The following is a 27,930-nucleotide window of genomic DNA, read 5'->3' on the forward strand; positions in this document are numbered from 1 at the left end:
CCCCCTCCCCCTCCGCCGCCGCCGGGAGGAAAGGTTGGAATACCCCCTCCACCTCCTCCGCCCCCTCCTCCAGGCGGTGCAGGATTCCCGCCGCCGCCTCCCCCTCCACCAGGTGCTTCATTTGGTGCCCCTCCTCCCCCACCTCCCCCTGGCGCAGGCTTTGGAGGATGGCGAGCCAACTACATGGCCTCCCAAGCCCTTCCCCAACACAAGACAGCTCTTATGCCTTCTATCCGGCCAAAGAAGAAGCTCAAGGCTCTTCACTGGGAGAAGGTTGATGCTCCACAGGTAACGGTGTGGGCAGCTCACGCTCCCACTGCGCAGGAGAAAGAAGAGAAGTATGTAGAGTTGGCTAAGAAGGGTGTCTTAGATGAGGTTGAAAGACTCTTCATGGCGAAGGAGACCAAGATCTTCGGAGGCAATGCAGCAGCGAAGCAGCGCAAGGACAAGAAACAGCTCATCTCCAACGAGCTGTCCAAGAACTTCCAGATCGCAATGGCCAAGTTTTCGCAATTCCCTGCCGACGATGTGGTGCGCATGATCATTCATTGCGATACAGACATTCTGGACAACCAGGTCGTCATGGAGTTCCTGCAGCGGGACGAGATGTGCACAATCCCCGAGAATATTTCCAAATCGATGGCGCCCTACAGCAGGGACTGGACCGGCCCCGATGCTGCTAGTGCGGAGCGAGAGCAAGACCCCAACGAGCTCACGAGGGAAGATCAGATCTACCTATACACCGCGTATGAGCTCAACCACTACTGGAAGGCGAGAATGCGCGCTCTCGCGTTAACTCGGTCCTTCGAAGTGGATTATGAGCACATCTCCGCCAAGCTGCAACAAGTGGTCAAGGTCAGCGAATCTCTGAGAGACTCTGTTTCTCTGATGAATGTCCTGGGTCTCATTTTGGACATTGGTAACTTCATGAACGATGCCAACAAGCAGGCTCAAGGATTCAAGCTGAGCTCTCTTGCCCGGCTGGGCATGGTCAAGGATGACAAGAACGAAACTACTTTTGCTGATTTAGTAGAGCGCATTGTCCGTAACCAGTATCCCGAATGGGAGGGCTTCGTGGACGAGATCAATGGTGTCGTTGCTATCCAGAAGCTCAACGTTGACCAGCTGCGGACGGATGCGAAGAAGTACATTGACAACATCAAGAATGTACAGGCCAGCTTAGACGCCGGAAACCTCAGTGACCCGAAGAAGTTCCACCCCCAGGATCGCGTTAGCCAGATCGTTCAGCGGAGTATGAAGGATGCTAGACGCAAGGCCGAGCAGATGCAGCTCTACTTGGATGAGATGATCAAATCCTATGATGACATCATGGTCTTCTATGGAGAAGACAATTCCGATGAGGGTGCCCGCCGAGACTTCTTCGCGAAGCTGGCTTCCTTCTTGCTAGAGTGGAAGGTGAGTTTGATTGCCCAGTATCATCTAAGAACGTTTGCTAACCAATGGTCGTGCAGAAATCTAAGGAGAAGAACATTTCGCTGGAAGAAAGTCGGAGACGCACCGAGGCGTCCTTGGCTCGCAAGCGGAATATCAATGCCGGGCTTGCCAATGGCGCCGCCTCTGCAAGTGACGCTCCACCGTCGCCAGCTACAAGCGGGGCCATGGATTCGCTCCTGGAGAAGCTCCGCGCCGCAGCGCCGCAAGCCAGAGACCAGCGTGACCGCCGCCGTCGTGCTAGGCTAAAGGAGCGACACCAAGTTCGTGTCGCTTCCGGCCAGAAGATGCCGGATGTTGCTGGAGCCGAGGCACCGGAAGGAGGGAACGAAGCCGAAAATGATGGTGGCAACAGCAAGGCGGGCAACGACAATGATAGCGAAGCAAATGCCGCCGCGTCAGGGCTGCTGAGTCCTCCCCTCCTTGAAGCAGAAACCTCTGAGAGCAAGAAGGACCCGCAACATGTGTCGGAAAGCGAAGACGTGGCGGATCGTGCCGCGAGCATGCTGCAGGGCCTTCGTGATAACATGGACGGCGACCGAATGAGAAGACGCCGAGAAACAGCGGAAGAAGAGCGTCGGAAACGCAGGTTACGGAGACGAAACGGAGGCAGCACCAGCAATAACAGCGCCGAGGGCTCTGCGGCCACCTCCGTGCCCGAACCCATTTCACCTCCCAGGACAGATTTGGAGCCGGATGATGCTACAAGTCCTCGATCTGGAGACGATCCCCTTTCACAACCGCCCCTGACACCGGCAATCGTGGTATCACCAACAGCAGACCAACAGCTTCGGTCGCCTGGTGACGATGAACTGATGGAAGGCTCACCGTCGAGCAGATCCATTGAGTAGTTGGGCAACTATTGCCTTTCTACTACCATCCTTCTTTTATTGATTTCATTTCATTTGCCCATTTTTTCTTTTATCTTACATCCTTTCCTCCTTGTCCGCAAGGAGTGTCTTTCCTCCCCACTTTCCTAATCTAATGTTTGATAGACTAACTCATGTCGTCTCGGAAAGATCTCATTATGCTGTTTTGAGTGTATACTATGCCAGGATGAACTTACCCCCCTTTTTCTCTGGCTTGCCTGGCTTTCTGAATTTCTTCCTTTCTCCGGGCATCCCTCCGCATTTTCTTCGAAAGTACATTGTTTCCCTTTTTTCCAGCGATTCCCAATCACCCTTCATACTCCTACTTTATCCATTGCTTGTCACTGTTGCTCCGGTCATTTCTTTGTGTACATACTTCCTTTCGCTCTGCTTTTCTCTTCATTCTCCGTTTATATCTGCATGTCGTTCGAGCCGTTGTTGCATTTGGGCTACGGGGAAGGAATCCGTGGCGCATGGCCGAGGTTTTGTGTCTTTTCGGCGCGCAGGCGTGGCGAAGGGGCGCAGGGCCCTTGTGATCTGGCTTTCATACATCTACTGGATTCCTGGATCTGTCTACATGAATACCTTGTCTTGCATAGGCTGCTATTGTAGTTTCTGAACCCTACCTGCCATACACTACAGCATTCTTTCGTAACCTAAACTCCACTTCCTCCTCCGCGGAGGTATCACGTGACCCCGGCGATGCGGCGAATCTCCTCGATGAGCCTCTCCTTCTCTCATGCCTCGAAAATCAGCGATTGCTCTTCGCTTGTTCATTGCGCCTATCCGGGTTCATCTCGCGTATGCGATCATCGGCCGTCCGGACCCTACGGTGGGCGACACCCCTCCGCCCATCATGGAGTAGGTGCTTCACCGTGGCCCGGCAGGGCGCTGGTCCAGCTCTCCATGCCCGGAGCCCATCTCCGCGTGTACCTCCACAACGATACTTCTCAGGATCCTCACCGGCTCAATCTATCTTCGATGCCGATTCCACTATCTATGCGCTTTCAACAGCATCTGGACGGGCTGCCATAGCCGTTGTGCGGGCATCGGGACCTGCATGTGTGCAAGTATGAGAGCTAACTTCCGCCATTTAATGAGACACAGCCCAGCATCAGCAGCAACAGCTAACCTCACTCGTTCACACAGATCTACAAATCTCTCTGTCCAGAAGCACCACTCCCCCGACCCCGCCTCGCAGTCGTCCGCACCCTGTACGATCCCTTTCAAAAACCCTCCCCGAATACCGTCCTCGACGCCGGCGCCCTAGTCCTATACTTCCCCGGCCCGAAGACCGTAACTGGCGAAGATGTCCTCGAGCTGCACCTCCACGGCGGCCCAGCCATTGTCAAGTCCGTTCTGACAGCCATCTCGCGTACAAACAACTCCGACTACACAGTCCGCTACGCCGAACCAGGTGAATTCACCCGTCGAGCCTTCATGAACAACCGCCTGGACCTCCCGCAGATCGAAGCCCTGGGTGATACCTTGTCGGCTGACACGGAGCAGCAGCGCCGACTTGCAGTCCGTGGTGCTAGCGATGCTCTATCGAAGCGGTACGAACAATGGCGGCATCAATTGCTCTATGCGCGCGGCGAACTGGAGGCTTTGATTGACTTCTCGGAGGATCAGCACTTCGACGAGTCCACCGAGGACCTGGTGTCCTCGGTTGCGGCTCAGGTGCGGGCTCTGCGGGCCCAAATCGCCCTTCATATCCAGAACGCGTCGAAGGGTGAGCTCCTTCGTAACGGTATAAAGGTCGCTCTTTTGGGGGCTCCGAATGCGGGGAAGAGCTCGCTTCTGAATCGGATCGTGGGCAGAGAGGCCGCCATCGTTAGCACCGAGGAAGGCACCACGCGGGATATCGTGGATGTCGGTGTCGACATTGGCGGCTGGTACTGCAAGCTCGGGGATATGGCGGGGATTCGCTCGGAGCCTAACGATCCCACCGGACAGAAGAAGACAGTCGTGATTGGCGCCGTGGAACAAGAGGGCATCAGACGGGCCAAGGCTCGTGCCTTGGAATCGGACGTGGTTATTGTGGTCGTCTCAGTGGAAGAAGCCACCGATGGTGCAGCAACGTACCGCCTCGCCGTCGAGCAGGAGGTCGTCGATGCTGCCAACGACTGCGCCCGCGCAGGCAAATGCGTCGTCGTAACCATCAACAAATGTGACCGACTACCGGAGGGTAAACTTCCCCCGCAGCTCATCGAGACAGTCAGCCAGCTTTTCGAAGCGGTCCCGGACTTGCGCCAGCGCATCTTCGGCATCTCCTGTCTAGATGCCACAAACGGCCTGAACATATCCAGCCCCGGTTCCAGCCAGTCCTCCGATCCCGGCTACATCCAGCAATTCCTACAAGGTCTGATGACTACATTCGAGGAAATAGCCTCCCCGACAGGGATCGACGGAGATGAGAACGGACAATACGATCATGCATATTGGGAAGATTCACTGGGCGTGACGCATCGCCAAAGTTCTAATTTACAACGCTGTCTCGAACACCTAGATGATTTCCTGACCCAAACTCAACCGCAATCCCAGACGCCTCTACCCTCTTCATCTCGCCAAATCGCTCATGAGTACCCGGAAACAGACATGGACATGGACATTGATATCGTCACCGCCGCTGAACATCTGCGCTCTGCCGCTGATACCATGGCGAAGATCACGGGCCGTGGGGAAAGCGGAGACGTGGAAGATGTTCTGGGCGTTGTGTTTGAAAAGTAAGTTTTATGCTGTATAGTGTAGTAGTGTGTGTGTTGTTGTTGTTGTCATTCTTGTTGCTAACTCATCGGAATAGGTTCTGTGTGGGCAAGTGAGAGAAGTATGTATGATATCGGAAATCATAAGCGCATATTATCTCCCATCCGGATGATGTCTTCTATAACGCGTCGTATGCTACAACGCCCCTGCGACGGGTTGCTGCTCGTTGTACCCGCCACGGCCCTGCAGCAGCAGCGGGTCAGAAGCAAGAGGTGACAGCGACAGCGAGAGAGATAGAGAACGGGAGGATGAACTCGGCTGCGCGGGCTTCGGCGCAGTGGTCTCGGGGGCGTTGTATCCTCCTCGGCCCATGGTGATGATCTTGTCTGATCTGAGTTGTATAATAGATGGTGGTGATAAGAGAGCGATGTATGTATAGTAAAGATTCCGCACGGATCGAAGAGAGCAATCACAATCCCAAAGAGTTGATGTATATCAGTTGACTGATCAAGAAACAGTTGTAGCGAGCGATAGTAAATGTATTATAGTATATTAAGCAAGTAGTAGTAGTAGTAGTTTATAATATCAAGCTTCATCCATCAGGACACACGAACCCTCTATATATACACCTCCAAATCCTACCTCTTGATCTAAGCCCCGGCAACATCATCCATCAAGAACATACTACAACCACCACTACTACCAAACGAAGAATCCAAAGTCCCTTGAGTAATACTACATACAACATATCAGGCCCGCATCATCCCCATAATTGATGATAGCTGAATCCCCCAATCCCCAATGCTACCGTCGTAACCAAACTAACGAGATAACTACTAACAAAATGTGCTAAATATAATCGAAGCCTCAAGACCAATACCTCTCTCCTGTATGAGAAAAATCCACAAATGCTTGATAAGACGGGGTGAATCCGAGCCTGGATTCGGCGTGGTATTGTTTCTCTTTGCTTTTTTCTCTCTCTCTGCTTTTATGCTTGAATGCATGACTCAGGTTATAGTATGACCTTTTGGCTTATTTACTACTACTAGCGTTGGGTTGGTTTTTTTCTGTCTTGCCTGGTTTAATTGTTGGGTTTCATCCTGTCATCTGGTATGGATATCTATCTTGTCGGGATGGTTTGTGGATAAGGTCAGGTCAGCTGATTATACTTCGTCACGGCATCATACGCACGGCCTGAGGTTTTAAGGTGGCAGTTAAGAGAGGGAGGGATTTGCGTCAGCATATCCGTTGCGCCAATGAGGCTGTTCCATCCCTGAGAGTCATTCTACACAGTACATTGGTGTTGGTGCTCTCGCTGTGGCTGATTGGATGCTGAAGGGCATGAACCATCGTCATCCTCAGCCACGTTTCATCCTGGCGGTTGACTAGAGCAATCAGCCTGAGGCTTGCGGAAGATAATCAACGAGTCTGAGACATGTCTTTCTTTTTGACTTTGATGGGCCAAGGCTTGCTCCCGGCCACATGGCGATGAGATGCCATGCGATGCCATATGCTTATATTGCTGCTATTTTTGGGTCAAGTGCGGGAGTGACTCAATCTGATCCATAGAAAGGGAGCTCTCGTATAGAGGTGGCCGTAAGGCAGATCTCTCTCTCCACCCCTCTCTCTGATATATGATCTAGCTACATTGTGATGCTATACGATGTGAATCTAGGCGGCAAGCTCCGCCACATCTTCCTCCGGTGCAGTGTATACTGATGATATAGAAGACTCCGTGTCCCATTCTCTTTCTTTGTTTGGAGCCTGAGTCTCCCCACCTATATGGCTTAGGTGTGCTGTCCAAGATGCGCGCGGAGGGTTAAGCCCGTGCATATCTGTCAAGGAGACAGGCGAGTCCGTGGGGCGAACCCCAACCCTGTCGCCCGCATGCGAAATGCTTGGACTAGTGTTACCTCCGGGCACCTCGAAGTAATGTCGCGCCTGAGGCATCGCAATCTGTTCATTGGTTGGGGCAAAGGCCCGCTCATTGGCCTCTAGAATTTGCGGGACGTCGCGAAATTCAGAGTCTATGCGTTGATAAGCGCTACTTCCTCGCCGCATATGTTCTGGCGTTTGAGACCGGCTTGCCGGGAGCCCCTGTTCTAAGGTTCCGGGCAGCTCCTGAGGACTCGTTTCTGCTGTAGGAGACGGCTGGATATGGTATACGGCGGCATCAGACATGAATCCAGAAGGTACCGGGAGCTGCTGGTTGGGCTTTAGCGGAGAGGACCAGACCGGGGAGCCTTCGGCTCCTGGCTGTGACGGGTGCTGCATCTGATATAATAAGCTTTGTACTTCCCGCTTCCTTTCAATCGAAACATCCGCAGACGGCGCAAATCCGATTCGCTCTGCCGTGAGGCCCAGATCCGCGTCGTCTTTGGCAACCATGGGACTACAGGACATGAGCAGGCGGAGCGCACTTGGATGGCCATAGTAAGCGGCATAGCGGTAGGGCTGCCACCCTCGTTCGTCCCGCTTGATGGCTGACGCCCCTCGCTGGAGAAGAAGCGTGACCACGGGCACATGCCCTCCCATGGCGGCCAGACACAAGGGCGAATCCTCTTCCGATCGGACGCCATAAGACAGGCACACAGGGGACCCACGATCGAGCAGGTTCTGAACGGCAGCTGCATGTCCGTACCGGGATGCCACACAGAGCGCTCGATCTCCCGCGGCGTCGCGGGTGTCCAGAGAAGCTCCTTTGTCACATAGTAGATTAAGAAGTGCCATCGACCCACGAACAGCTGCGAGGTGGACCGGTCGACGTTGATCCGAGTCAGCCTGGGCCTCGATGTTGGCGCCTGAGATAAGCAAGAGTTTCGTAACCTCACAATTATCAGCCATGCACGCGTAATGAAGCGGCGTGAGGCCCGAAAGGCAGCGATTTTCTAGTGGCATATTTTTTCGAAGGAGCAACTCCACCACCGCGAACTGTGACTTCATTGCAGCCAGATGTAGGGCCGTTCGTCCTGCAATGTTAGATTTGACCAGCAACCCTTTCTTCTGGCTAAGAAGATCAACGATCTCGGTGTGTCCATTATAGGCAGCCCAGTGCAACGCCGTCATAGCGGCATCGTCGACCGATCGAGTGGACGCCTTCTTTTTGAGCAGGAGCTGCGTCGTCAGCAGCTGGCCCAGGGCAGCTGCACATATGAGCGGCGTCCTGCGGTCGCTCCCAGCTGCGTTAACGTTCGCCTTCTCATTGAGGAGCAGCTCAATAACGTCAAGATGTCCCCCTTCACAGGTGTAGTGTAGCGGTGCCATCATAGTTCCGTCCTTGGCTTCCAAATCGGCGCCGTGTTGTATCAGAATCCTGGCTATTACTATATCGCCCAGTTTGGCGGCTAGATGTAGCGGGGTCGCTTGATCATTAGCTCGCGCATTGACTTTGGCGTGGCAAGCAAGCAAGAGGTTTGTAGCTTCAGCTTGGCCATGATATGCTGCTACCCAGAGAGCAGTCTGGCCGTTGGCATTCCGTGCTTCGATATCCAAGGACTCAGGAAGAAGCAGTTCTAGCACCCTGCAATGACCGCGCGACGCCGCCAAGTGCAACGCGGTGGAACCCGACTTGTCGGTAGCATCCACTCTAGCGTTTCTTTGCAGCAGCAGATCCAGCACGTCTTCATTCCCGCAATGGGAAGCTACTAAGAGGGCGGTCCTGCGGGTTGAGATATGACGGGCTTCAATGTCATGGCCACTTTCCAGGAGCCTTTCGACATCGGATCGACTGCCCGACTGGGCTGACTTGATAATTGGCGGCGCAGACGCTCCATCCGACGATGCCAAATTGATGCTAGTATTCAGATCTCTTTCGTACAGCCGACGCTCCGACGGACTTCGCCCAGGAACTCGTACGGAAGCTTGCGTTGCTGACCAGCTTGGACGCCTGAGTTGCCGGATGATGGTCCGAATTTTTTCACGCCGTGACCCTGAGGAGCGACTACCCCAGGAAGCGCCACTCGCATCCGACTGCCACCTGCGGACTTGAGTCGGACTCTGCGGTAAAGGAGTCGGTGCGAATGACACGCTCTTACTGTGGCCATGGCTAGAGTCGAACGAGGCAGATGGATGTATTGGAAGAACTCCATTTGTTCCGGGTGGGCTTGCACTGCTCACAGTACCACTGCCATACCCTTCATCTATAGGTGGGCTGTAATTGCTGCGGTTGACCGCAGTTTGCGTCGGAGGATGGGTCCGTGGTTGACCGATTGCTCGTCTATAGGGAAGGGAAGTCACCACTGCCCTATCGAAGTCAAAAACCGTGTCCCCCACGGAGGATGAGCGACGAGTCAGGCTCGGACTCTCCGCCCGTGAGGGTACGTAGCTGTAAGCGGACCGTAATGTTGCTGTATCGCTGGCGACTTTGGCAATTATCTGGCGATTTTCTGCTCTCCGTAACAGTTCGACTTGTTCGGTTGATGTTCGACTAATGCACGGTGTTTAGCATGCAGTAATTTATTGCTGCTTCGGTACCTTTCAAGACTCACCATTGGCAGGCTTGAAGCAGGAGCTGCAGCGCCTGAACCTGCGCACGCAGTCGTTCCTGATGAACCTTCATACTGTCCTCGCTCCAGACGACCTTTACCCGAGTACGAAATCCGACCCCGGTGTCACTTAGCATTGTACCCCTTGTCAGAGCTGAAACCTCGTCCGAAAGAACCTCCATGACAGCGCGACAGCCGTCCAATGCGACTTCAAGTCCCTCGACATACTCGTCTGGTTCGGTTGAGTCACGAACATTATAGCTAGCCCACTCATGTAGCTGCGTGATGGCCGATCGGATGGTCGTCAGTTCGCCGATAAGCGATCGGATGGTGAGGTCGGCATCCTTAAATTTGCCATATAGATGGGCTAGTGCCCCCGCGGTGTCTTTGACGTACTGAGCGATCTGAAACGCACCGGAAAGCAGACCGATTGCGGTGACAGGATCCATCGGCAGTGTAGTGGCCACAGCTCATTGGAAGGGCATCGGCAGCGTAGCGGGGCTGAGCATACGATCATATACAACTCAGAAGTCTTGGATGCTCAGATCATACATGAGATAGGAGGAAGGACCGTGAAGAGTCCATCGATAGTGAAGGAGGAGAGCAGAATGAAAAGAAGAAAACGGAGTCAGCTGAAGGAAGGAAGCCAGCAGAGGATTGACAGCTGAAGGCATCTGAGCTGGAGCGAATCATGGCAGGCTCAGTGAGCCGTGCAACTGCAGGCCACCACGCCAGTGCCCGTGTTCTAAACCTTCTAAGGCGATCGTCCCAAAACACCGCCCCCAAATCTCGTCTGAATCCCCGCAACAAACAAGGCAATCCTTGCTCCCCTGGAACTGACATAGCCATATTCATGGTGGAATTGGCGGATGCAGAGAGATAGGGAAGGAAGTGGATGAAAGATGATGCAAAAGAGGGTACAGAAGTGACCAAGCAGGACATGACCACCCAACCTGGTGCACAAAATCACGTTCTCCCTAGGCACCTTGCGAGAACTGGAAGGAAGACATAAAATTAGAATAGAAATACATTGTCATAAATTGGAGTACATCTAATAAAGAAAATCTCTTTTTTCTATACATGCAGAGTCATCTTTTGTCTCTTTTTTTTCTCCATGCGTATCGTCTCTGTCCAAGAAACATCCACGCCGCAACCCCATAACGAAGACTGGAAGGCTTGGGTATCATAAGAATCACTTTGTCGACAGTCATGCGAGTTTCATTTCTGCTGAACCACTTGCTCTACGCCTCAATGGCGTTCTTGACCCATTTCTCCAGACCACCCTTCGCAATGATCTCCTGCACGTTCGGCGGCAGCTCGCCCACCTTGTGAGTCCACTTAGGTCCATTCTGGCCTTCCTGGATCTCAATCTGACTGCGCCGGACATCCCAGGTCAGAGTCCAACCGGTCCGGCGGGTAAGCTGCTTGTCGCCGAACTCCTCGCGCAGACGGCTAACCAAGCGAGGAACCTCCAGACCCATGAGAGCATTGTTGATGCTGTTACGGGAGAAGATGTTGCCAAAGCTACCCGACACAACCAGGGGAATCTGCTTCGCCAGGAGAGCAGTGGCCGCCTGTTCACGAGAGCTACCACAACCGAAGTTGTATCCGACAACCAGGATGTCACCCTCCTTGGCAATGGAGTGGAACTCCTTATCATAGTTGGACATGCATACTTCTGCCATCTTCTCCACGGGAACATTGTCCTGGTAGGTCCAGTAACCGGGATAGATGGCGTCCGTGTTCAAGTTGTCAGCGTCACAGAACACAATCTCGCCAGAGACACGTTCAGGGAATCCAGGATACACCTCAGTCAGGCCACCCTCTTCCTCAACCTTCTCCTCGGGAGCGAAGCGCTTCTCCCCGTCGGCGACAAGGTCATCCAACTGGCCAAGGAGCTTCTCAAGAGCTTGCTCGGTATTGAGCATGCGGTCCTCCTCGCGGATACCATCGCCCTCACCGCGGACAACTTCAGTCCACCCTTCAGGGGGCTGGTACCAGCCAGGACCGCTCAGCTTGCCGCTGAGAGCACTGGCGGCAACAACTTCGGGGCTACCCAAGTAGGCCTTAGCTTCAGTGCTACCCATACGACCCTTGAAGTTACGGTTCGACGCACTGATGCCGACCTCACCGGGCTCCAGCAATCCCGTTCCCAGACCGATGCAAGGTCCGCATCCAGCGGGGAGGGCCGTTGCTCCAGCATCCAGAAGAGTCTGCCAGTCACCGGCTCCTTCCGCAGCGAGCTGTTCGGGAATAGACGCGGCAGCAATGTAAAACTTGACGCCATCAGCGATCTTCGGGACCTTCCCACCATTCTTCTCTGCGGCATCCTTGAACACCTTGGCAGCAGCGGCAATGTCCGAAGCCCGAGAGTTGGTGCAGGAAACCAGATAGGCCTTGTTGACCTTGATATCCTGGGCTTCCAGCTCCTTCAGGGGTGTGGCAATCTTGACCGAGTTGGGGCCGGAAACGTAGGGAGAAAGAGTCGAGAGGTCCAGGAAGAGCTCCTTCGCATACTTGGCACCCTTATCGGCAGTGAGAGGGTTCACAAACAGCTGCTCAATGGCAGGGTGGGTGAAGTTGCGAGCAGCCAGGGTCTTGAACGGCCCATCAGCCAATCCCATGGCCGCAGTGGTAGCCTTGCCCTTCATCCAGCCTTTCAGAACACTGTCCATGGGGAATATTCCTGACAGGGCACCCCACTCAGTCGTCATGTTGGCAATTGTCAACCGGCTATCCATGGGCAAGCTTCTCATGGTTTCCTCAGAGCCGGTGAACTCAATTGCATGGTTCAGAACATCATCCTTGTCGAACAGACCGCACAGAGCAACGATGACGTCCTTGCCAGTCACGCCGGGAGGCAGGATACCGGTAAAAGTAACCTTGGCCACTGGAGGGATCTGCCACCACGTCTTACCGGTAGCCCAGATACTGGCCGCATCGGTTCTCACAATGGGCGTTCCGACGGAGGCCACCGCACCGTAGGTGTTGCTGTGACTGTCCGAAGCGACCACCAGTGTGCCGGGCCAGGCAAAGCCTTCTTCAACCATGATTTGGTGACCAATTCCTCGACCGGCGGGATAGAACTCGACACCGTGTTGCTTAGCAAACTCCTCGATTTGGCGGTACTTTTGCAGGTTCTTATCCGTTTTGTTCTGGACATCGTGGTCGAGTGTCATCACGACCTGGTCGGGATCGTGCATCTTGGAGGCACCGATCGACATGAACTTCAATGCGACGGGCCAAGAGTTATCATGGGTCATGATCCGGTGGGGAGCGATGGTCACATAGTCGCCGGACTTGACGAACTTGCCATCGGGCAGTCCTACGGCATACTTCTGAACGATCTTTTCCGTCAAGGTCTGGGGCACGGCCCGGGAGGTCTGCAGGGAGGAGAAGAGGGCGGCGGAGGAAGGGTCATCCAGCTGGGACTGGAAGACATCCTGGAAAAGGAAGCGGGTGGAGGCGAATGCTCGTCGTTGAGGCGTGCTCGGCACGCGGAGGGAGATCCAGCGCCTGCCAGGGCCGGAGGGCAACAAACGCGACTGCATCTTCAGACAGAGGCGTCAAGGATGGGGGAGGACAGAAGAAAGAAAAGGAAGAAAGTTGAGTGACTCAAAAGTTCACACTTGAAGGCAAACTAAAGGGAAGCCCCGACGCGGACCCAGACCCGATGATCGACCAATCACACGACACGCATTATTTCTTGCTCCGCGATCGGAGGATTCTGGGGTAAAAGACGGAAGGTCTATTGTGTCTTGTCTATATACTCTTTTCTATCGTACATGAAATTTTATATTTATGTTTACAATTTCCACACGGCCCAATCCTTTAGGTCCAATTCTTTGAGAATTCCCCGGAGTGGCCCTTGCAATTCCATTCCTTGAGCCCAGAGCTTTGGTCCTGCCATATAGCTAATGAAGCCCTCCGGTCCGGAGACCAGAATTAGGTTGTTTGTGTTCTTGCTTTCTTCCGATTCCTGGGAAGACGGGCCACTGCGGGTGGAGTCCAGGATAAGCTGCTTCCCGATGCTGGTGCCTTCCTCATCGACGAAGTAATCCACGGTCACCTGTCCAGGGTATTGTGACCGAAGAGCCTCCAACTCACGGACTATCAGCGAAGTGCCCGTACTGCGGGGTGCTTCAACAGGGCCGCCTTGGTTGTCCTTCGAAGACGTGAAGAGTCCAGAGAACCACGGCCTCGAGGGTGCTGTTGTAGTAGTTGTATTTGTGTCACTCACGCCACCAACGCAGTCCTCCCGCCTTCTGTTGGCCCAGAGGATATGTATTCTAGGCTTATGTGTTTCGTTGGTGCGACGAAGAAGCGTGTGTCCAGCTTGCAGGGCAGGGGCAATTCCCGTGCCTCCGGCGATGAACAAGATCTGCTGCGTATCCGGAGGGATTTCACATTCGATTCGCGGGCCACGTACTTCAATGGGTGCTCCGATCTCTAGACTGTGCAAATAGCGGGAGACCTCGCCAAACGGGTCCTTCCGAATGAAGAAGCGCAGACACTCGTCTTCTTCATCTTCCGAGCAAGTGGCTGGCAGTGGTGTGTAGTCTCTCCCAATCTGCAATTGTGGCTGTTTGAACATCACACTCCAGACACCAGTCTTCCATGCTTCCTCGTAGACGGCATGATTGCTACCATCGGCTGCGGGCGGTTGAAGAACGAAGTAGCTCCCGGTCGATGAGACCGGTACGCGGGATACTAAATAGTATGGTGTGAACTTCATCTGATTTAGGGTTGTCGACTCTGGACCCTGTTGCGACCGGACCAGGGCACCAATACCCGCCGCAGCGGCAGTTATGAAGGCGAACCGCAGCCATCGTTGCTGCTTCGGCGGCGGAGTAGACGACGGAGAGGAAGTAGAAGACGCCGGCGAGGTAGACGCATGGCGTCTGGAAGGTCGGATCACGAGCCTCCCAACAGTGGGCGACTCATTAAACCGGCGCAACAAGCCCTGAGGGAAAGCGCGGGGCTTCATGGGTGTAGGGAAAAAATTGGGGCAATGAATGGGGAAGTGGAACATGACGCTATAAAAAGCAGACCGGAGATCTCATGGCGCTAAGCCTCATTGGGCCGCGGACGCAGGGAGTCGCATTTCCCTTCATCTTTCCTTCTTTGTCCCTCAATAGATCTTCTTCAATACTTCATGCTTCTTCCTCCCCAAGCCGCTAATTCTTGTCTTGTCTCTTTCTTATCTGCTAATTCCCCATTGTTTTAATAGGGGAGGAGGAAGTGCCCGTCCACTCGTTGCTTCCGGAAAGTCTCCCACCCGTGGCATGGAACACCGCCCCGTGCCCCATCCTTAACTGCCCGCTCTTGTTCTTCCACCTCCCAACCAGCATTTGTTTCGATCTTCTTTGAGCGGCATGTCCCATATAACCTTTTCGAATTCCGAGTCCAGGTCGGGCAATTACCATGCTCCCAGGGATTCCCTCGAACTGGCGTCCTTAGCCTCTTCGCCCGACTCCGCCCCCAGATCCTCCCGCTCCTCGTCTCCCTCCGGCATTTCGTCGTCGCGCAAGCTCTCCCTCGAAGATGAAGACCCTCTTTCCAGCTCCCATCCACAGTCGCAGGGCCCGTCAGGGCGTCCCCGCTCGGCTCGCTCATACTCGATATCTTCAGCCTTTGACTTCGGGGCGACCTTATTTCCCTTGTCGCAGACGACCGGTGGTTATGCTCCGTTGGGGGTCTCGTCCGCAGACCGAGAGGCTGGAATTGCTGATGGGTCCTTGGAGAGGAACAAGACATTGACTTATATGAACGGTCTATCTCTCGTGATTGGGCTGGTGATCGGCTCGGGTATTTTCTCATCCCCCAGCCAGGTCAATGTCAATGCGGGGTCGCCTGGTGCATCGCTGATTGCATGGGTTGTTGCTGGCTTACTCGCTTGGACGGGGGCAGCCAGCTATGCAGAGCTCGGTGGAGCTATTCCCTTGAATGGAGGTTCCCAGGTGTATCTCTCCAAGATTTTCGGGGAGCTAGCGGGCTTCCTGTTCACGTGGTGCTCAGTCTTGGTCTTGAAGCCGGGAAGTGCGGCCATCATCGCAATTATCTTCGGAGAATACGTCGTAAGGGCCTTTGTCGGCGCTGACGTGGAAACGGTTAATCCCTGGATAAACAAGGCGGTTGCGTTTGGCGGAATTTTCGTGGTGACATTGTTGAACTGTATTTCAACGAGAGTGGCTGCGCGCATTGGTGACCTCTTCATGTTTTTCAAGTTTGTCGCATTGCTGGGCGTCACCATAATCGGTATCATTGTGGCTATCACAGGTCACTCATCGACTGGCAGTGCCAACAAGGAGTGGAAGACTGGCTGGTTCGAGGGCACGAACCTCGACATATCCGCTTGGGCTGTAGCTCTGTACGCAGGTCTTTGGGCCTTTGACGGCTGGGACAACGTACGTCTTTTACATCCCCAATATCCCGTGATTATCTTTTACTGACTCCACTTAGACGAATTACGTGACTGGTGAATTCAAGAATCCCAACAAGGATCTTCCACGTGTGATTCACACGGCCATGCCACTAGTCATCCTCTCCTATCTCCTTGCTAATATCTCCTACATTCTCGTTCTCCCTCATTCCACTATTGAGGCGACTAATACCATCGCCATTCAGTTCGGCGACAAGGTCTTTGGTCACGTGGGGGCCCTTATATTCGCGCTTATCGTATCCGCTAGTTGCATTGGCGCCTTGAATGCCACGGCCTTCACCAGCGGCCGTTTAGTTTATGCAGCCGGAAAAGAGGGGTATATCCCCTCTATTTTCGGTAAACTATGGACTCGAGATACCTCGACCAACCGACTCCAGCGCCGCTCCTGGGCCACCAAGGTCTTTTCGCGTTTCTGTGGAGATGGCACGCGAATTGGCTTCACCCCCATCTACGCCATGGCGCTGAACAGTACACTCACCCTCATTTACGTCATCGTCGGCGAGTTCAAGACCCTTGTCACCTTCTACGGTGTAGCCGGATACACCTTCTACTTCGTGACGGTGCTAGGCCTGATTATTCTCCGCGTGCGGGAACCCTACCTGCATCGCCCCTACAAGACCTGGATATCCACTCCCATCATCTTCTGCTGCGTTAGTCTCTTCCTCCTCAGCAGGGCCGTCATTGCAGAACCGCTCCAGACATTAATCGTCGTCGCGTTCATCATCGCCGGTATCCCAGTCTATTACTGGCGCATCTATAAACGCGATGGACGTAAAGCGTTTCCGAACTGGAAATTTTGGCAGCGCCAGTGAGATCCATCCTATAATTTCTTTATGACCCCTCAACAACAACAACAACAACGAGAAACAGCCGGTAAATTAGTTATGATATGACCACTACTATTTATGTTTTTCTTATAATACTTTCCCCTTATTTCTTCTTCTCGGGATGTTTGTCTTCTTCTTATAATGTTATTATATTTTTTATTCATTTTTATTCATTTTTATTTCTTTCTATTTTCCCCCTTTCGTTTCTTCTACCCATAGCGTACTATGCTATATATCGGTCGGGCTTGGTTGGATGGACGGTTCTCCCATGAAAATCATCTGCTGTGATACCCATTCGCATATTATCCGGGGTTATTTTGCATGACGGAAAAGCCGGTTCAAGTGGGAAAGGCTTCAAGGCATTTGCTTTCAGCTTTGCATATCATCATCGAAGTTATGGCGATGGGTGGAGTCAAATCTTCCTTTTCTTTTTGGGGTCTTTTTCTGGGGAACGGGGTCATATGCCATATATACAATTGTATTTAATAGAGATTGAAACGAAACAATGAACTGAGTCTTCCGCATAGCTATGGCTAGTACCATAGATATCTGAGCTCGGTGTCATGATGGTTCTATAATTCTATAATTCTCCAATATCTAGCCTAACGACTCTGTCATGTGTCAGTTACCATGAATTACAACACGGTATCTCACTCGCGCGTCGAATCGTTCCTCATTCTCAATTGCTCGATCAACGAGACACGATCAGGTTTATCGAGGCTCAACCCATCCCAACTGTCTGCCTGCAGAAGCATAGCCGGAGGATCATCATGATTAGTCTCTCCCTCAGCGAAGAAACGCAGTTCACACTGGGAGGCTTGGTCAGGTTGCAGATAGATGCGGGTAGAGATGACGGTACGCTCGTTCACGAACACTTCGAGCACGCTCTTGTCCCAGAATGCGTGGATTTGTAGCGTCTCTTCTTTTTGTTCGCCGGATGGGGTTTCAAACGTGAATAGCGTATGAGGAGCAGTCTCTGGTTCATGGTTAATGCGGGAGTCATGCGGAATTGGTCGTTGGATGCAGAAGGTTTCGCTGGCTGGTTCCCAGTATAGAAGAGTACGGCACGGTCGGTCTGCATGAGCTGATTTGTATTGGTGGACTGTTAGTGGGGGTTGAGAATTGAGAAGCCTAGGATGTATGCCGGTGTGAGGGGAAGGGAAAAACATACCGAGGCCATGGTGAATTTCTATGCCTACTCTGCCGCAACGGTCGCTGACAGAGAATTCGGTGTCGATCTCCCATTTAGATGTTGTCAGAGAAAAGTGGGCGTTTGGTGGAGAGATACAACTGTCGAGTGTGCTTAGGGGCAGATGCTCAATATGCATGCTGCTCGTCTTACTGCGAAGAGCTTTAAGTCGTGGGTCTGGGACAACACCCAGCGTCCGGATGGTAAACGTTTCCTGGCTCTCCTCTTGTGCTTCGATCGAGGTGATAGCACTCAACTCCGAGCGCCGAGCTTGTTTGACATGGCGCAGGGTGATCAGTTTCACTACCCGTGGAATGGACAACATGCTGCTCCATCCTTGTTGGTGCCGTAAATCATCTGGCAGGTCTTCTTCTGTAATCCAGCAATAGACTATCTGTTGGCCTGTGACTGGGTCCCAGAAGCTATTTGCCGCATAGGCGCAACCGTGATCAAAGACCCCAGAAAATGCATAGAAAGCGAGAGCGTCGGTTGTGCTACGCGGTTGGGTGCTGGAGCAAGGCTTGATGGACATCCAAAGCTGTGCTCGAGGCGTCTTTTTTCGGCTTTTGTCGGGTAAACGACCTCCCTCAGCCCCCATGAGGATAAACAATCGAGTAACATCCTCGTCGTCGGTCATGGGAATCCAGTTGACGACTTCCCAGTTGACCCCCAGATCGCCGGACCAACGGGAAGGTTGGAAATTGAGCCCAACGTCAACTAGCGGTCCCAAGTACTTCCACTGTCGTAAGTCGTGAGGATGGATGGAATACACAAAGGCTGTTGGGGTCTGTCCGGCGATCCCTCCGGAGATAAGACCGCAGAGTTCGGAGGATGGAAATGCCTCCGGCTGTTCCTGCATGAACTGCCAGACGCCAACGAAAGGATCCCGCCAGCCTGTTACTTTGACATTCGGGGGAGAGCGTGGTATAACTGGGTTGCAGTCAAGACGCTGCCATGTCAAACCATGGTCATGCGAAGTGGCTAAACTGACTGACTCGGAGCCAGGCACATACGGCAACGTGTAATGAATGGGAAGGCGCTTCGCTGATGTATATATAACAGTAAGGGCATTCGGGACCCCATCTACGGCGTTAGGTCGGAAACAGCCTGTAAAGACACCGCACTGGTCATATTCGGTGGTGGGCTGCAGACATGGCTCGGGGTAGACATCCCAATGGAGCAGATCATTAGAAATCGCGTGCCCCCAAGACATATTTCCCCAGTCATTGCCTTTCGGGTTCCACTGGAATGAGAGGTGATAGAGCCCGGTTGCAGGATCATGGCCCAGACCGCACGGATCATTCATCCACCCGTGGGGGGCAGTGAAATGGTAGGATGGCTGCCATCGCTGGGCGTCATCCGAGTGGCTAGTTTTCCGCTCCATTCAGTTTGATCTCGAGTGGAAACTGGAAAAGCGATAACGTTGTGGTTGGTTGCAGAGACGCTTGGAAGTGTCTCGAGGTTGAATCGCGTTGTAAATTTCAGTAGTACTCTCTCCATCGGCAAGCAATGACGGGAATTCTCCTATCAGGCAAAGAAGCAATCAGTCGTCGCTTTAGTGACGCCTTATCAATATCAATCGATAAAGCTCAAAAGGTCCGGGAGTTGACGGCGGCTGCAGCAGCAAAAATTCGGTCCAGCCGAGCTTGTCTGCCTGTAGTGAGTGGACGATGATTCTTGCTCGAATTGTCGTGTCGTGGGGCAAGGCATGATTCAATCAATCAATCCCCGGAGGATCTTCGGCGAAAAAAGAACCCCAGACTTCAACTCCCACTCTATTTCAAACATGGATATCCAGCATATTATGGGGAATGAAAAGGTATCGCTACACCCACCAAGTTGTATCAATCAATGGGAAGAGTCTGTCTCCAAGACTGGCACAATTGAATCCAAGCCTATCGCATCCTCCATAGGTATTATCATTTCATCAATTTTTCCCCGTAAAAGATCGATCCAATGATAAGAGTTTAAGCCAAGGGACGATGGCTGGAGATGGGATCCACTAGCGTGGCAAGTGGAGCCACCAGAGAGAAACCCTGCCAATGTCTGCATCCCATCTTCCACAAGAGGATTGCTTGGTAGGGCAATAAATAGAATCCCCCATGGGCCTACGACAACAATTTTTCTGGGGACGGGCTGGGTGACGCGTCTTCCCCCCTTGACATTCTACTGGACTTGTTACTTGCAGATATTTCTCTCACCAGCCTGATGGGTTTTTCAACATTAAGGAGATCAATGAATTATGATGATTGATTGGCGTCTGCGATGCCATTCAATTTCTTGCGTTTACATGCATGGGGACAACCACAATGTCCAATGAATTGGAAATCCATGCCCCTGACACCATAAAAGATGTCAGCCATGTACAGCATGTTGATTTCGCCTCAGACAGCAAAACCCCCTCCAAGGAGCGTACAGTTAATTTCTTTCTGCTTCTGACCTGCGCTGCTTTCGGTTCGGCTTCACTGGTGTTCGGTTTCGATGACAAGATAATTTCACCGGTAGCTGCATTGGCGCCATTTGTAAGTGTCAATGAACCCTTTGTGAAACAACGTCACAGGAATGGTTCCATTGGGCTAACGGCATGATTAGGTCGACAAATATCAAGGGCCTGAGCCACTAACAGGAAAACTGGTCTTGACGGCTCGTAATCAAAGCATTCTATTCTCCATCCCTCTAATAGGCTCCATCCTGGGAGGTTTGGCTGCCTCTCCGCTGAATTCAAGGTTGGGTCGGAAGTGCCCCTTGTTAATTGCCTATATAATCTCCATCGGCGGCAGCTTGCTCCAGGTCCTAGCCCCAAACCTGGGGGCATTTGTTTCTGGTCGATTTATCAACGGGATCGCTACAGGGATTGCCAATAGCACGGCTCCCTTGTATCTAGCAGAGGTGTGCATGCCGGTGCTCTAGGCTTTCAGGGAGTCTCACTCACCGTATTACAGGTCGTTCCTGCCTCTATGAGAGGCAGAAGTGTATCGCTGATTAATATACTCACCCTGGTAGCTGGTGTCCTGGGCACCATCGTGGTGTTGTGCACTCACGACTTGAGGGACTCGAGTTCGTACCGGATTCCTTTAACAGTCCAATGTGTCCTTCCTGCGTTGCTATTCACCTGGACCTTGCCTTTGCCGGAGAGCCCGCAATGGCTTGTTTCTAAAGGCAGGCTGGACGCGGCTCGCAGCAACTTGCGAAGACTGCGCCGCTGCAGTGAACAACGGGTCGACGAGGAGCTTCAAGATATGGCACTTTCCGAAGGCCACGCTTCTGATGTGAACGTGTCCTTCATGGAAATCTTTTCGAAAAAGCACCTTCAGCGCACTTTGACTGCCGGGTCTTTTTACTCTCTGAACCAGGTTTCAGGCATCATTCTTTCAACAACATATAGCACGGTCTTCCTGTCCGGAATTGGAATCGGAGACCCATTCACATTAACTGTGATAGCTTCTTGTTGCACTCTTGCGGGTACAATCGCTGCGCCGTTCATGTTGGACCGGGCTGGCCGCCGCCCTACCGCATTAGCGGGCATGAGCATCCTCTTCGTCATCGACCTTGCGGCTGGTGGTCTGGCGTTCAACAAGGGGAACCGCCATTCAGCCATAGCAATTGCGGCCTTGTCCTTTGCGTTCAACTTCTTCTGGGCCTCCTCCTTCTCCCCAATATCGACGCTGCTGCCTTCGGAGATGGCTACTCCTAAGCTTCGTCACCACACCATGGCATATACAATCGCCTGCGCCCAGACCACCGCAGTGATCACGACTCTGGTGGTGCCCCAGCTAACAGCACCCGATGCAGCAAATCTGGGGCCAAAAACCTATCTTGTTTTTGCCGGCTGCATGGCGTGTATCCTGATCTTTGCCTATCTTTGCATCCCAGAGACCAAAGGCCGCACATTCGTGGAAATTGACGCAATGTATAATGCCAATATTCCTGCACGGAAATGGAGGCAGTATTGGTCTTCGCTCGAAAAGGCTACTGGCTCTGATTCCCAAGGCTCCACAAAGCCTCCATAGCGGCAGCTTGAAGAGAAAGCCGACTTAACCAGCGGGTGCTGTCATCGGTGTAGGAAATATGAAGCTGTAACACTTATCCTATGGCGCTGTATTTTATAGTACACTATAGTCTGGCTGTTTTCAGTATCAGGGCGTGGTGTGGTGACCTTCTATTGTACCAAAGAGTGCGCTTAGACCAAACCAAAAAGACAGGGTAACAGTTTCCTGAACCACTTTGTGATAAAACCTAGAACGCCAAATATATAGTAAGGACACAGAAGAAGAAAAGAAATTTCAGGATAAGCTAGGGAAGGCTTGGATGCCGGCAGTATGCAAGCTCTTATTATTATGAGCCCCAAGCATGACCAGTGCCGTCCAATGAGCTCAGTAATGTTCGATACCTTTCCATGAAAGGATGGTTTCCACCTCGCAGACTGTTCAACAGTAAGAGAAAATCTTCCGTTAGAGTTTTGGAGACCAAGTGACTACCAGCCATTGGTATTTGAGGGCTGGGCATGGTTCTCGCTGGTGATGCCAATGTGGTGCCCTTCGCAAGAGGCATCTGGACATTGAACAAGACGCTAATGGCGCCGACTGCAATGTCGTACAACTTCTCAGCCTACTTTGGTTAGCAAATCTGATAGAAGGATATTCAAGGTTGTACATACAAGCCCAATTCCGTGAGCTTCCATGGAGCTCAGCCGCAAGGATCGACAGATGTCAAGCGTCTCTTTTGCAACAGATACGGCGTAGTGGAGCCCGAGTTCATGGTGTTCAGATGCAGGCCGCAGTAGCCCATGAGTGGAACAAAGCACCCAAATACGATTCTGAAGCCATTTTTTCGTGATAAAGACGTCTGCACATTGAGTTTCTCGTAGACCTATTGCCGGCCGGTTTCCCTGGTTATCGCCCAGGGATGACTTCGAGCGCTCAAACCAGTCGTAGCCTTTATATCGTTCCGACTCGCTAACTCGGCTAAGATTCTGATGGATCGTTAAGGCCTTGGCTTCCGTAAGCTTCTCGCAGTATCCAGCGCTGATGTTGCATCTTTGGTTCCAGCAATCGACAACATCCTCGTCAATAGCATCAAACAATTCCATCAGACGAGCGAGGCCCATCATCCCCTCGGCATCTTTTTCGTTATGGACGATGATGCCAGACACAACACTATGGGTGGCAGTATGAATGAAGTCATGAACAGGTCGCATGCTGAAGCCTGGTCGACCCCAGAAAGTGATGGGATGCCTTCGCTGTAATGCATAAGCTCTGTAGGAATTGTTAGTTAGTGATAACTCCAAGAAACCCGATCCAAATGTACAGTACCTCTCCGTAATTGACAGAACTAGATACGTCCGTAAGCGTTGTCCCTTCTCGTCGCTGGGTAAATCTCGATACGAATCCGGGTTGTTCAACCCCATTGTAGCAGCAAGGTCGAGAGCCTCCCTTAGGCGGAGCCATGCGGCGTTATGCTGGTTGCTGCCAAACAGGCACCCGAACAGGAAGAAACTGGTAAGGACCGCTTCTACTGTTGGGTGTTCCCCGAAATCAGAGCAGCTTCGCATTTTGGTCGCTTCGTTCATCATGGACCGAGCTTGGTTGGCTCGAGAAGTAGACGTCGGTCGCTCGGCGATTTCAATTGGTTGGGTAAGGGAAAATGCGCACAATGCGAGAAGCATGGCACCAAATTGCGGGTTTCTGCGATGCTCCTGGGACAACATTCGGATGAATAGTGATGAACGGTTTAGCACCGGTAATGTTGGATGCAAACGATCAAAATAGACGTCAATCCAGGGTATCATGTTTGCTTCCACAATGGATGAGGGCCAGAGCGTGTTTGTTTCATTTGGGGGTGGATGGAGGACACTGGGCCCGGACATGGGTACACTTGCTGCCTCTACTGGGTGTGACTGTAGACCTGCAGAAGCAGCCTCTGTTTGTATGATAGATGGAAGCGAGGCTTTCAGGTAGATGTTACTGCCCGGAAAATCGAACACGGGTACCTGAGCATCCAGTGTATCTGGAAGCCAGTATTCGACATCAGTGCGCTCATTCCAATTGACGCCGCTATTACTATGAGTTTCAATTTGAGGGGCCCCGGAACTCCAATTAGGGGCAATTGGGGCGGGTGGTTGAGGATGAGAAAGCTCCACGGGTACCGAGGAGGCCTCACTATGCATGGGCCAGTGTGCGGCATCCTGAATTGGCTGGACGGCATTGGAGCTCCCATCTCCCCGGGATGGTGACTCCGTTTGATAAGCGAAAGCACCTGGGAGGGGGTTGGAAGCTACTTGGCTCTGTGAGCTGTTCAACCCCGGTAAGTTGGTCTGCTGTTGCCGGATCTGAGACACACGGCTTTACATACGCAACGGATTAAAATGGTTAGATTAATGAACATGAAAAGAAGAAGCAAGTCAAAGCCAGGGCAAGCATTCAAACTCACTGTCCAGTGGGACCACGTTTCTTCTGCGGTTGAAAAAAGGTGCATTCAAAGCCCATGGAAACACATGCCCGGCATGGTTGGGATAGACTACACTGCAGTTACTGAGGCGATTAGCTCGGCCGGCCAGACTCGGAAAGACAGTTCAGGATACACGGGTGGACCTCGGAGGTTTTTCTGGGAAGAACTAAGGAAATAAAAAGCAGACAGGGGGATCCCAGATCGGAAGGGGTCCGTAGGAACCTAAGTATATTACTTGCCTTGATCTTGCGGAACTTGCATTGGTCGCACGCACGTTTCGCAATTGCGCCGGAGGACTTCTTTCGGGACTCGGTGCGGATGGCACCGGTCATCGCTGATGTTGCAGCGGCACCAGAGTTGGGGGGATTCATGGTGGCATGTCCTCAAAATTATTGAGGCTGAATGGTGAAAAAAGGAACTTAGTAATCGAGAGACAAGTAGTTAGTAAAAAGACAACATTGAACAATGCATCTCACGAGTCATGAGCATTGTTGGTGAACAGGTCAAAATTGTTTTCCAAATTCCAACCCGCCTCGGAGCTCACAGCCAGTGATGGAAGGCGTCGGCAGCTGAGTGAGGAGAAACGGGGAGATTGGAAGGGGAAAAGCTGGCCGGCGTGTGGCCGGTGTTTCCAGTTGTGGATTTGATCCTGGTGGGGATTCATTCCCCCCACTCCATTTCTAATCCAATCCTTTTTCTCTCTCCCTCTTAAACAACCCTGACTTTATTCTCGAAGGGATTACTCCGTATTGGATACTATTACAGTTTCCCCAGATTCTCTTTCGGAATTGCTTTTTTTCAAATACGTTTTAAACATTCTCTTCCGCTTGGACAGTCTCCCCCAGAAAAAAAAAACATTTGCCGGTTGATCAGCGATCCCCCGGAATTACTTCGGCGTGCCTGACTAGCCAAGGTTCAATCAATCCAAATGCAGTCTAATCCGTTCTGGTAGAATCTAATCTAGCGATGGGGTCTCTTTTTCTTATCAGAACTGGATTCCGATTACTCCGCACGAATGCCTGGCTTCGCTATCAAATGACCCTTGATTCCCGTAGTTAACCCCACCTTCAACAAGTTGTACTGCTTGACTTTCCCGTATCTGCTCCGAGAGCTGCCAGAATCCTACTAACTAGTTGATGACTCCGGTTTATATTTGGGGCCCGCACTAGCAGATAAATTCTGGTGCGGACACCAACTCATAACTCTGACTTTAATACGTACTATCATATATACTACTATTAAGGGAAAGAAGTGACGACTACGAGCACAAGACCTTTTGATCCCAGTTGTTCTTCGATACTAATTAGTTAACCATCTTGAAATATCTTTACCATAATGGGAAGCCTCCAGTCGTGGGAGCAAATTGTTTCCCGGAAGCGTTCTCTACGGAATCAGCTCCTAAAGCCGTATCAAGTCAATGATATCGACCGGCGTCTCCCCAAGCTGCTCTCTGTCCAGGAGCGCACGTGTATCCATGAAGATCCTGCAATCCAGGAGATCACAGACATCGACAGCGTGCCTAGGCTTTTCGAATGCCTGAAATCGGGCAAATACACAGCTGAGCAGACGACATTAGCTTTTATCAGAAGGTGACCTGCATTGCCCTTTCTAGCTTTATTCCCACTCTGACTGACTCTCTTGACACCAGAGCTGTGGTAGCCCATCAGCTGGTAGGTGGAACTGGCATATACAAGCTTTTATGGATCACCACTAATAAACATGATCCGACAGACCAACTGCCTCACGGAAATTGTGTTCGAAGATGCCTTAGAACAAGCCCGGCAGCTTGACCATGCCTTTAAACAAACCGGTCAAATCAAGGGACCACTCCACGGCATTCCGGTTACAGTAAAAGATCAGTTCAATGTCAAGGGTGTTGACACCACACTTGGCTATGTGGGACGTTCTTTTGCTCCCGCTACAGAGGATGCAATTTTAGTGCAAATGCTGAAGGATATGGGCGCTATTGTGCTGGCGAAAACCAATCTCCCACAAAGCATAATGGTTTGTATCGGCCTACCTCGTGAATGTAGGCCACGGTTCTGACCTGTAACTTAGTGGGCTGAAACAGACAATCCGCTTTGGGGACTGACCGTCAACCCACGGAATCCTGAATTTACACCAGGCGGTTCTACCGGAGGGGAAGCTGTTTTATTGGCATTGCACGGCTCTATCCTGGGATACGGAACAGACATCGGTGGCAGTGTGAGGATTCCTCAGAGTCACATGGGTCTGTATAGCCTGAAGCCTACTGTAAGTCCAACCACCGTCCCAGACCTGCTAAATTAAAGTGAGCTGACCTGACTGACAAACGCTATAGAGCAGTAGGCTTCCATATCATGGCGTACCGGTGTCTACCGAGGGACAGGAGCATGTTCCCTCTTCAGTTGGCCCCATGGCACGAGACCTATCAACTCTCTGCTATGCAAGCCGACTGATTGCTAATGCACATCCGTGGCAGTTAGACCCCAAATGTACCCCGCTACCCTGGAACGACAGCGCACACGAGGAAGTCCAGAGCCGGCCTATGGTGATCGGACTCATTCTAGACGATGGAGTGGTGAAGGTTCATCCCCCCATCGAGAGAGCGCTCCGGGATCTTGCCGCAAAACTTGAAGCGCACGGTCACGAGCTAGTCCTTTGGGATGCTTCCGATCATCTAGAATATATCCAACTCATGGACGCTTTCTACACAGTGGATGGGGGTGAAGATATCCGCCGTGATGTGGAAGCGGCCGGGGAGCCTTATATTCCCCACGTGGAAGCATTGGTGAATCGCGGAAAGGCCATTTCCGTATACGAGTACTGGCAGCTCAAGAAGAAGAAGATTGCGCTGCAGAAGAAATACTTGGACAAATGGAACGCAACACGCTCTCCCTCTGGGAAGCCCATTGATGTACTCTTGGCCCCGACAACGCCCCATCCTGCTATCCCCCACCGAACGCTGCGGTGGGTTGGATATACCAAAATCTGGAATTTCCTTGATTACTCCGCTGTTACATTCCCAGTGGATCAGGTGCAGGCTGAGGTGGACGAACTGCCAGCAGGATATCAACCGAGGAACGAGCTGGACGCATGGAACTGGGGGCTTTACAATGCGGAGGCTATGGATGGTCATCCGATTAATGTTCAAATCATCGGCAAGAAACTAGAAGAGGAGAAGGTCCTAGGAGCAGCGACTGCCATTGAGAAGATTTGGCGCAGCTAGTTTGAGACAACTATAGCATAGTCCAGTAGTCCAATCTCGGTGTGTCTCCAAGTTACTCTAGATAATCATCTAGATATCTCCATCGCTCCGAGCGCAACCCCCACTTTCCCGCGAGACTTACTCCAACCGGGCCGTTGGAGTCACTGCCAGAAGTGGAGGCGTCACTGTTGGAGTAAGCCAATATACTGTGTTTCAATCCTGAGCAGGTACTAACAACTAGTTAGTATCTAGATAGCTAACAGACTAATCAGACTAGATCGAATCATGACAGTTATCGACTAATTAATACTGAGTACTAATGGCTAC

General features: G+C 52.2%; 10 protein-coding genes across 10 annotated transcripts; 5 read left to right on the forward strand and 5 right to left on the reverse strand.

Annotated features, from left to right (window-relative positions):
- Positions 1–183: 183 nt before the first annotated feature.
- On the forward strand, positions 184–2,303 carry BO87DRAFT_431214 (FH2-domain-containing protein; the record flags this gene model as incomplete). The annotated part of the gene is made up of 2 exons (XM_025627580.1): positions 184–1,416; positions 1,473–2,303. The coding sequence occupies 2 exons, from the start codon at positions 184–186 to the stop codon at positions 2,301–2,303; spliced, it is 2,064 nt and encodes a 687-aa protein (XP_025474154.1).
- A 781-nt stretch (positions 2,304–3,084) lies between these two features.
- BO87DRAFT_346155 (tRNA modification GTPase) lies at positions 3,085–5,500 on the forward strand. The gene is made up of 3 exons (XM_025620890.1): positions 3,085–3,391; positions 3,471–5,047; positions 5,125–5,500. Exons 1-3 carry the CDS (start codon positions 3,125–3,127, stop codon positions 5,141–5,143), a joined length of 1,863 nt encoding a protein of 620 aa, XP_025474155.1. The 5' UTR covers positions 3,085–3,124; the 3' UTR covers positions 5,144–5,500.
- Positions 5,501–5,781: 281 nt separating this feature from the next.
- Positions 5,782–6,379, reverse strand: BO87DRAFT_210729 (uncharacterized protein). Its single transcript, XM_025618621.1, has one exon. The coding sequence runs from the start codon at positions 6,029–6,031 to the stop codon at positions 5,864–5,866; it is 168 nt and encodes a 55-aa protein (XP_025474156.1). The 5' UTR covers positions 6,032–6,379; the 3' UTR covers positions 5,782–5,863.
- A 2,883-nt stretch (positions 6,380–9,262) lies between these two features.
- Positions 9,263–10,101, reverse strand: BO87DRAFT_210738 (ankyrin repeat protein). Its single transcript, XM_025618622.1, has one exon. It carries the CDS (start codon positions 9,958–9,960, stop codon positions 9,511–9,513), a length of 450 nt encoding a protein of 149 aa, XP_025474157.1. The 5' UTR covers positions 9,961–10,101; the 3' UTR covers positions 9,263–9,510.
- A 651-nt stretch (positions 10,102–10,752) lies between these two features.
- On the reverse strand, positions 10,753–14,543 carry BO87DRAFT_401985 (homoaconitase LysF; the record flags this gene model as incomplete). Its single annotated transcript, XM_025625649.1, has 3 exons — positions 10,753–13,056; positions 13,332–14,412; positions 14,461–14,543. The coding sequence occupies 3 exons, from the start codon at positions 14,541–14,543 to the stop codon at positions 10,753–10,755; spliced, it is 3,468 nt and encodes a 1,155-aa protein (XP_025474158.1).
- Positions 14,544–14,886: 343 nt separating this feature from the next.
- BO87DRAFT_321619 (putative amino acid transporter) lies at positions 14,887–16,765 on the forward strand (the record flags this gene model as incomplete). Its single annotated transcript, XM_025619941.1, has 2 exons — positions 14,887–15,918; positions 15,974–16,765. The coding sequence occupies 2 exons, from the start codon at positions 14,887–14,889 to the stop codon at positions 16,763–16,765; spliced, it is 1,824 nt and encodes a 607-aa protein (XP_025474159.1).
- Positions 16,766–17,430: 665 nt separating this feature from the next.
- BO87DRAFT_411056 (glycoside hydrolase family 32 protein) lies at positions 17,431–19,842 on the reverse strand (the record flags this gene model as incomplete). Its single annotated transcript, XM_025626396.1, has 2 exons — positions 17,952–19,842; positions 17,431–17,882 (listed from the first exon to the last, which is right to left on the reverse strand). Exons 1-2 carry the CDS (start codon positions 19,351–19,353, stop codon positions 17,431–17,433), a joined length of 1,854 nt encoding a protein of 617 aa, XP_025474160.1. The 5' UTR covers positions 19,354–19,842.
- Positions 19,843–20,278: 436 nt separating this feature from the next.
- On the forward strand, positions 20,279–21,979 carry BO87DRAFT_431221 (sugar transporter; the record flags this gene model as incomplete). Its single annotated transcript, XM_025627581.1, has 3 exons — positions 20,279–20,491; positions 20,562–20,858; positions 20,912–21,979. The coding sequence occupies 3 exons, from the start codon at positions 20,279–20,281 to the stop codon at positions 21,977–21,979; spliced, it is 1,578 nt and encodes a 525-aa protein (XP_025474161.1).
- A 325-nt stretch (positions 21,980–22,304) lies between these two features.
- BO87DRAFT_401988 (CeGAL family transcription factor) lies at positions 22,305–24,787 on the reverse strand (the record flags this gene model as incomplete). Its single annotated transcript, XM_025625650.1, has 5 exons — positions 22,305–22,577; positions 22,627–23,224; positions 23,282–24,310; positions 24,399–24,490; positions 24,656–24,787. The coding sequence occupies 5 exons, from the start codon at positions 24,785–24,787 to the stop codon at positions 22,305–22,307; spliced, it is 2,124 nt and encodes a 707-aa protein (XP_025474162.1).
- Positions 24,788–25,751: 964 nt separating this feature from the next.
- BO87DRAFT_321527 (acetamidase) lies at positions 25,752–27,624 on the forward strand (the record flags this gene model as incomplete). The annotated part of the gene is made up of 5 exons (XM_025619938.1): positions 25,752–26,005; positions 26,065–26,086; positions 26,148–26,420; positions 26,475–26,669; positions 26,737–27,624. 5 exons carry the CDS (start codon positions 25,752–25,754, stop codon positions 27,622–27,624), a joined length of 1,632 nt encoding a protein of 543 aa, XP_025474163.1.
- Between the last annotated feature and the right edge of the window lie 306 nt (positions 27,625–27,930).

Source organism: Aspergillus neoniger, assembly GCF_003184625.1.
Source record: "Aspergillus neoniger CBS 115656 unplaced genomic scaffold BO87scaffold_61, whole genome shotgun sequence".
In the NCBI taxonomy this organism is placed as follows: domain Eukaryota; kingdom Fungi; phylum Ascomycota; class Eurotiomycetes; order Eurotiales; family Aspergillaceae; genus Aspergillus; species Aspergillus neoniger.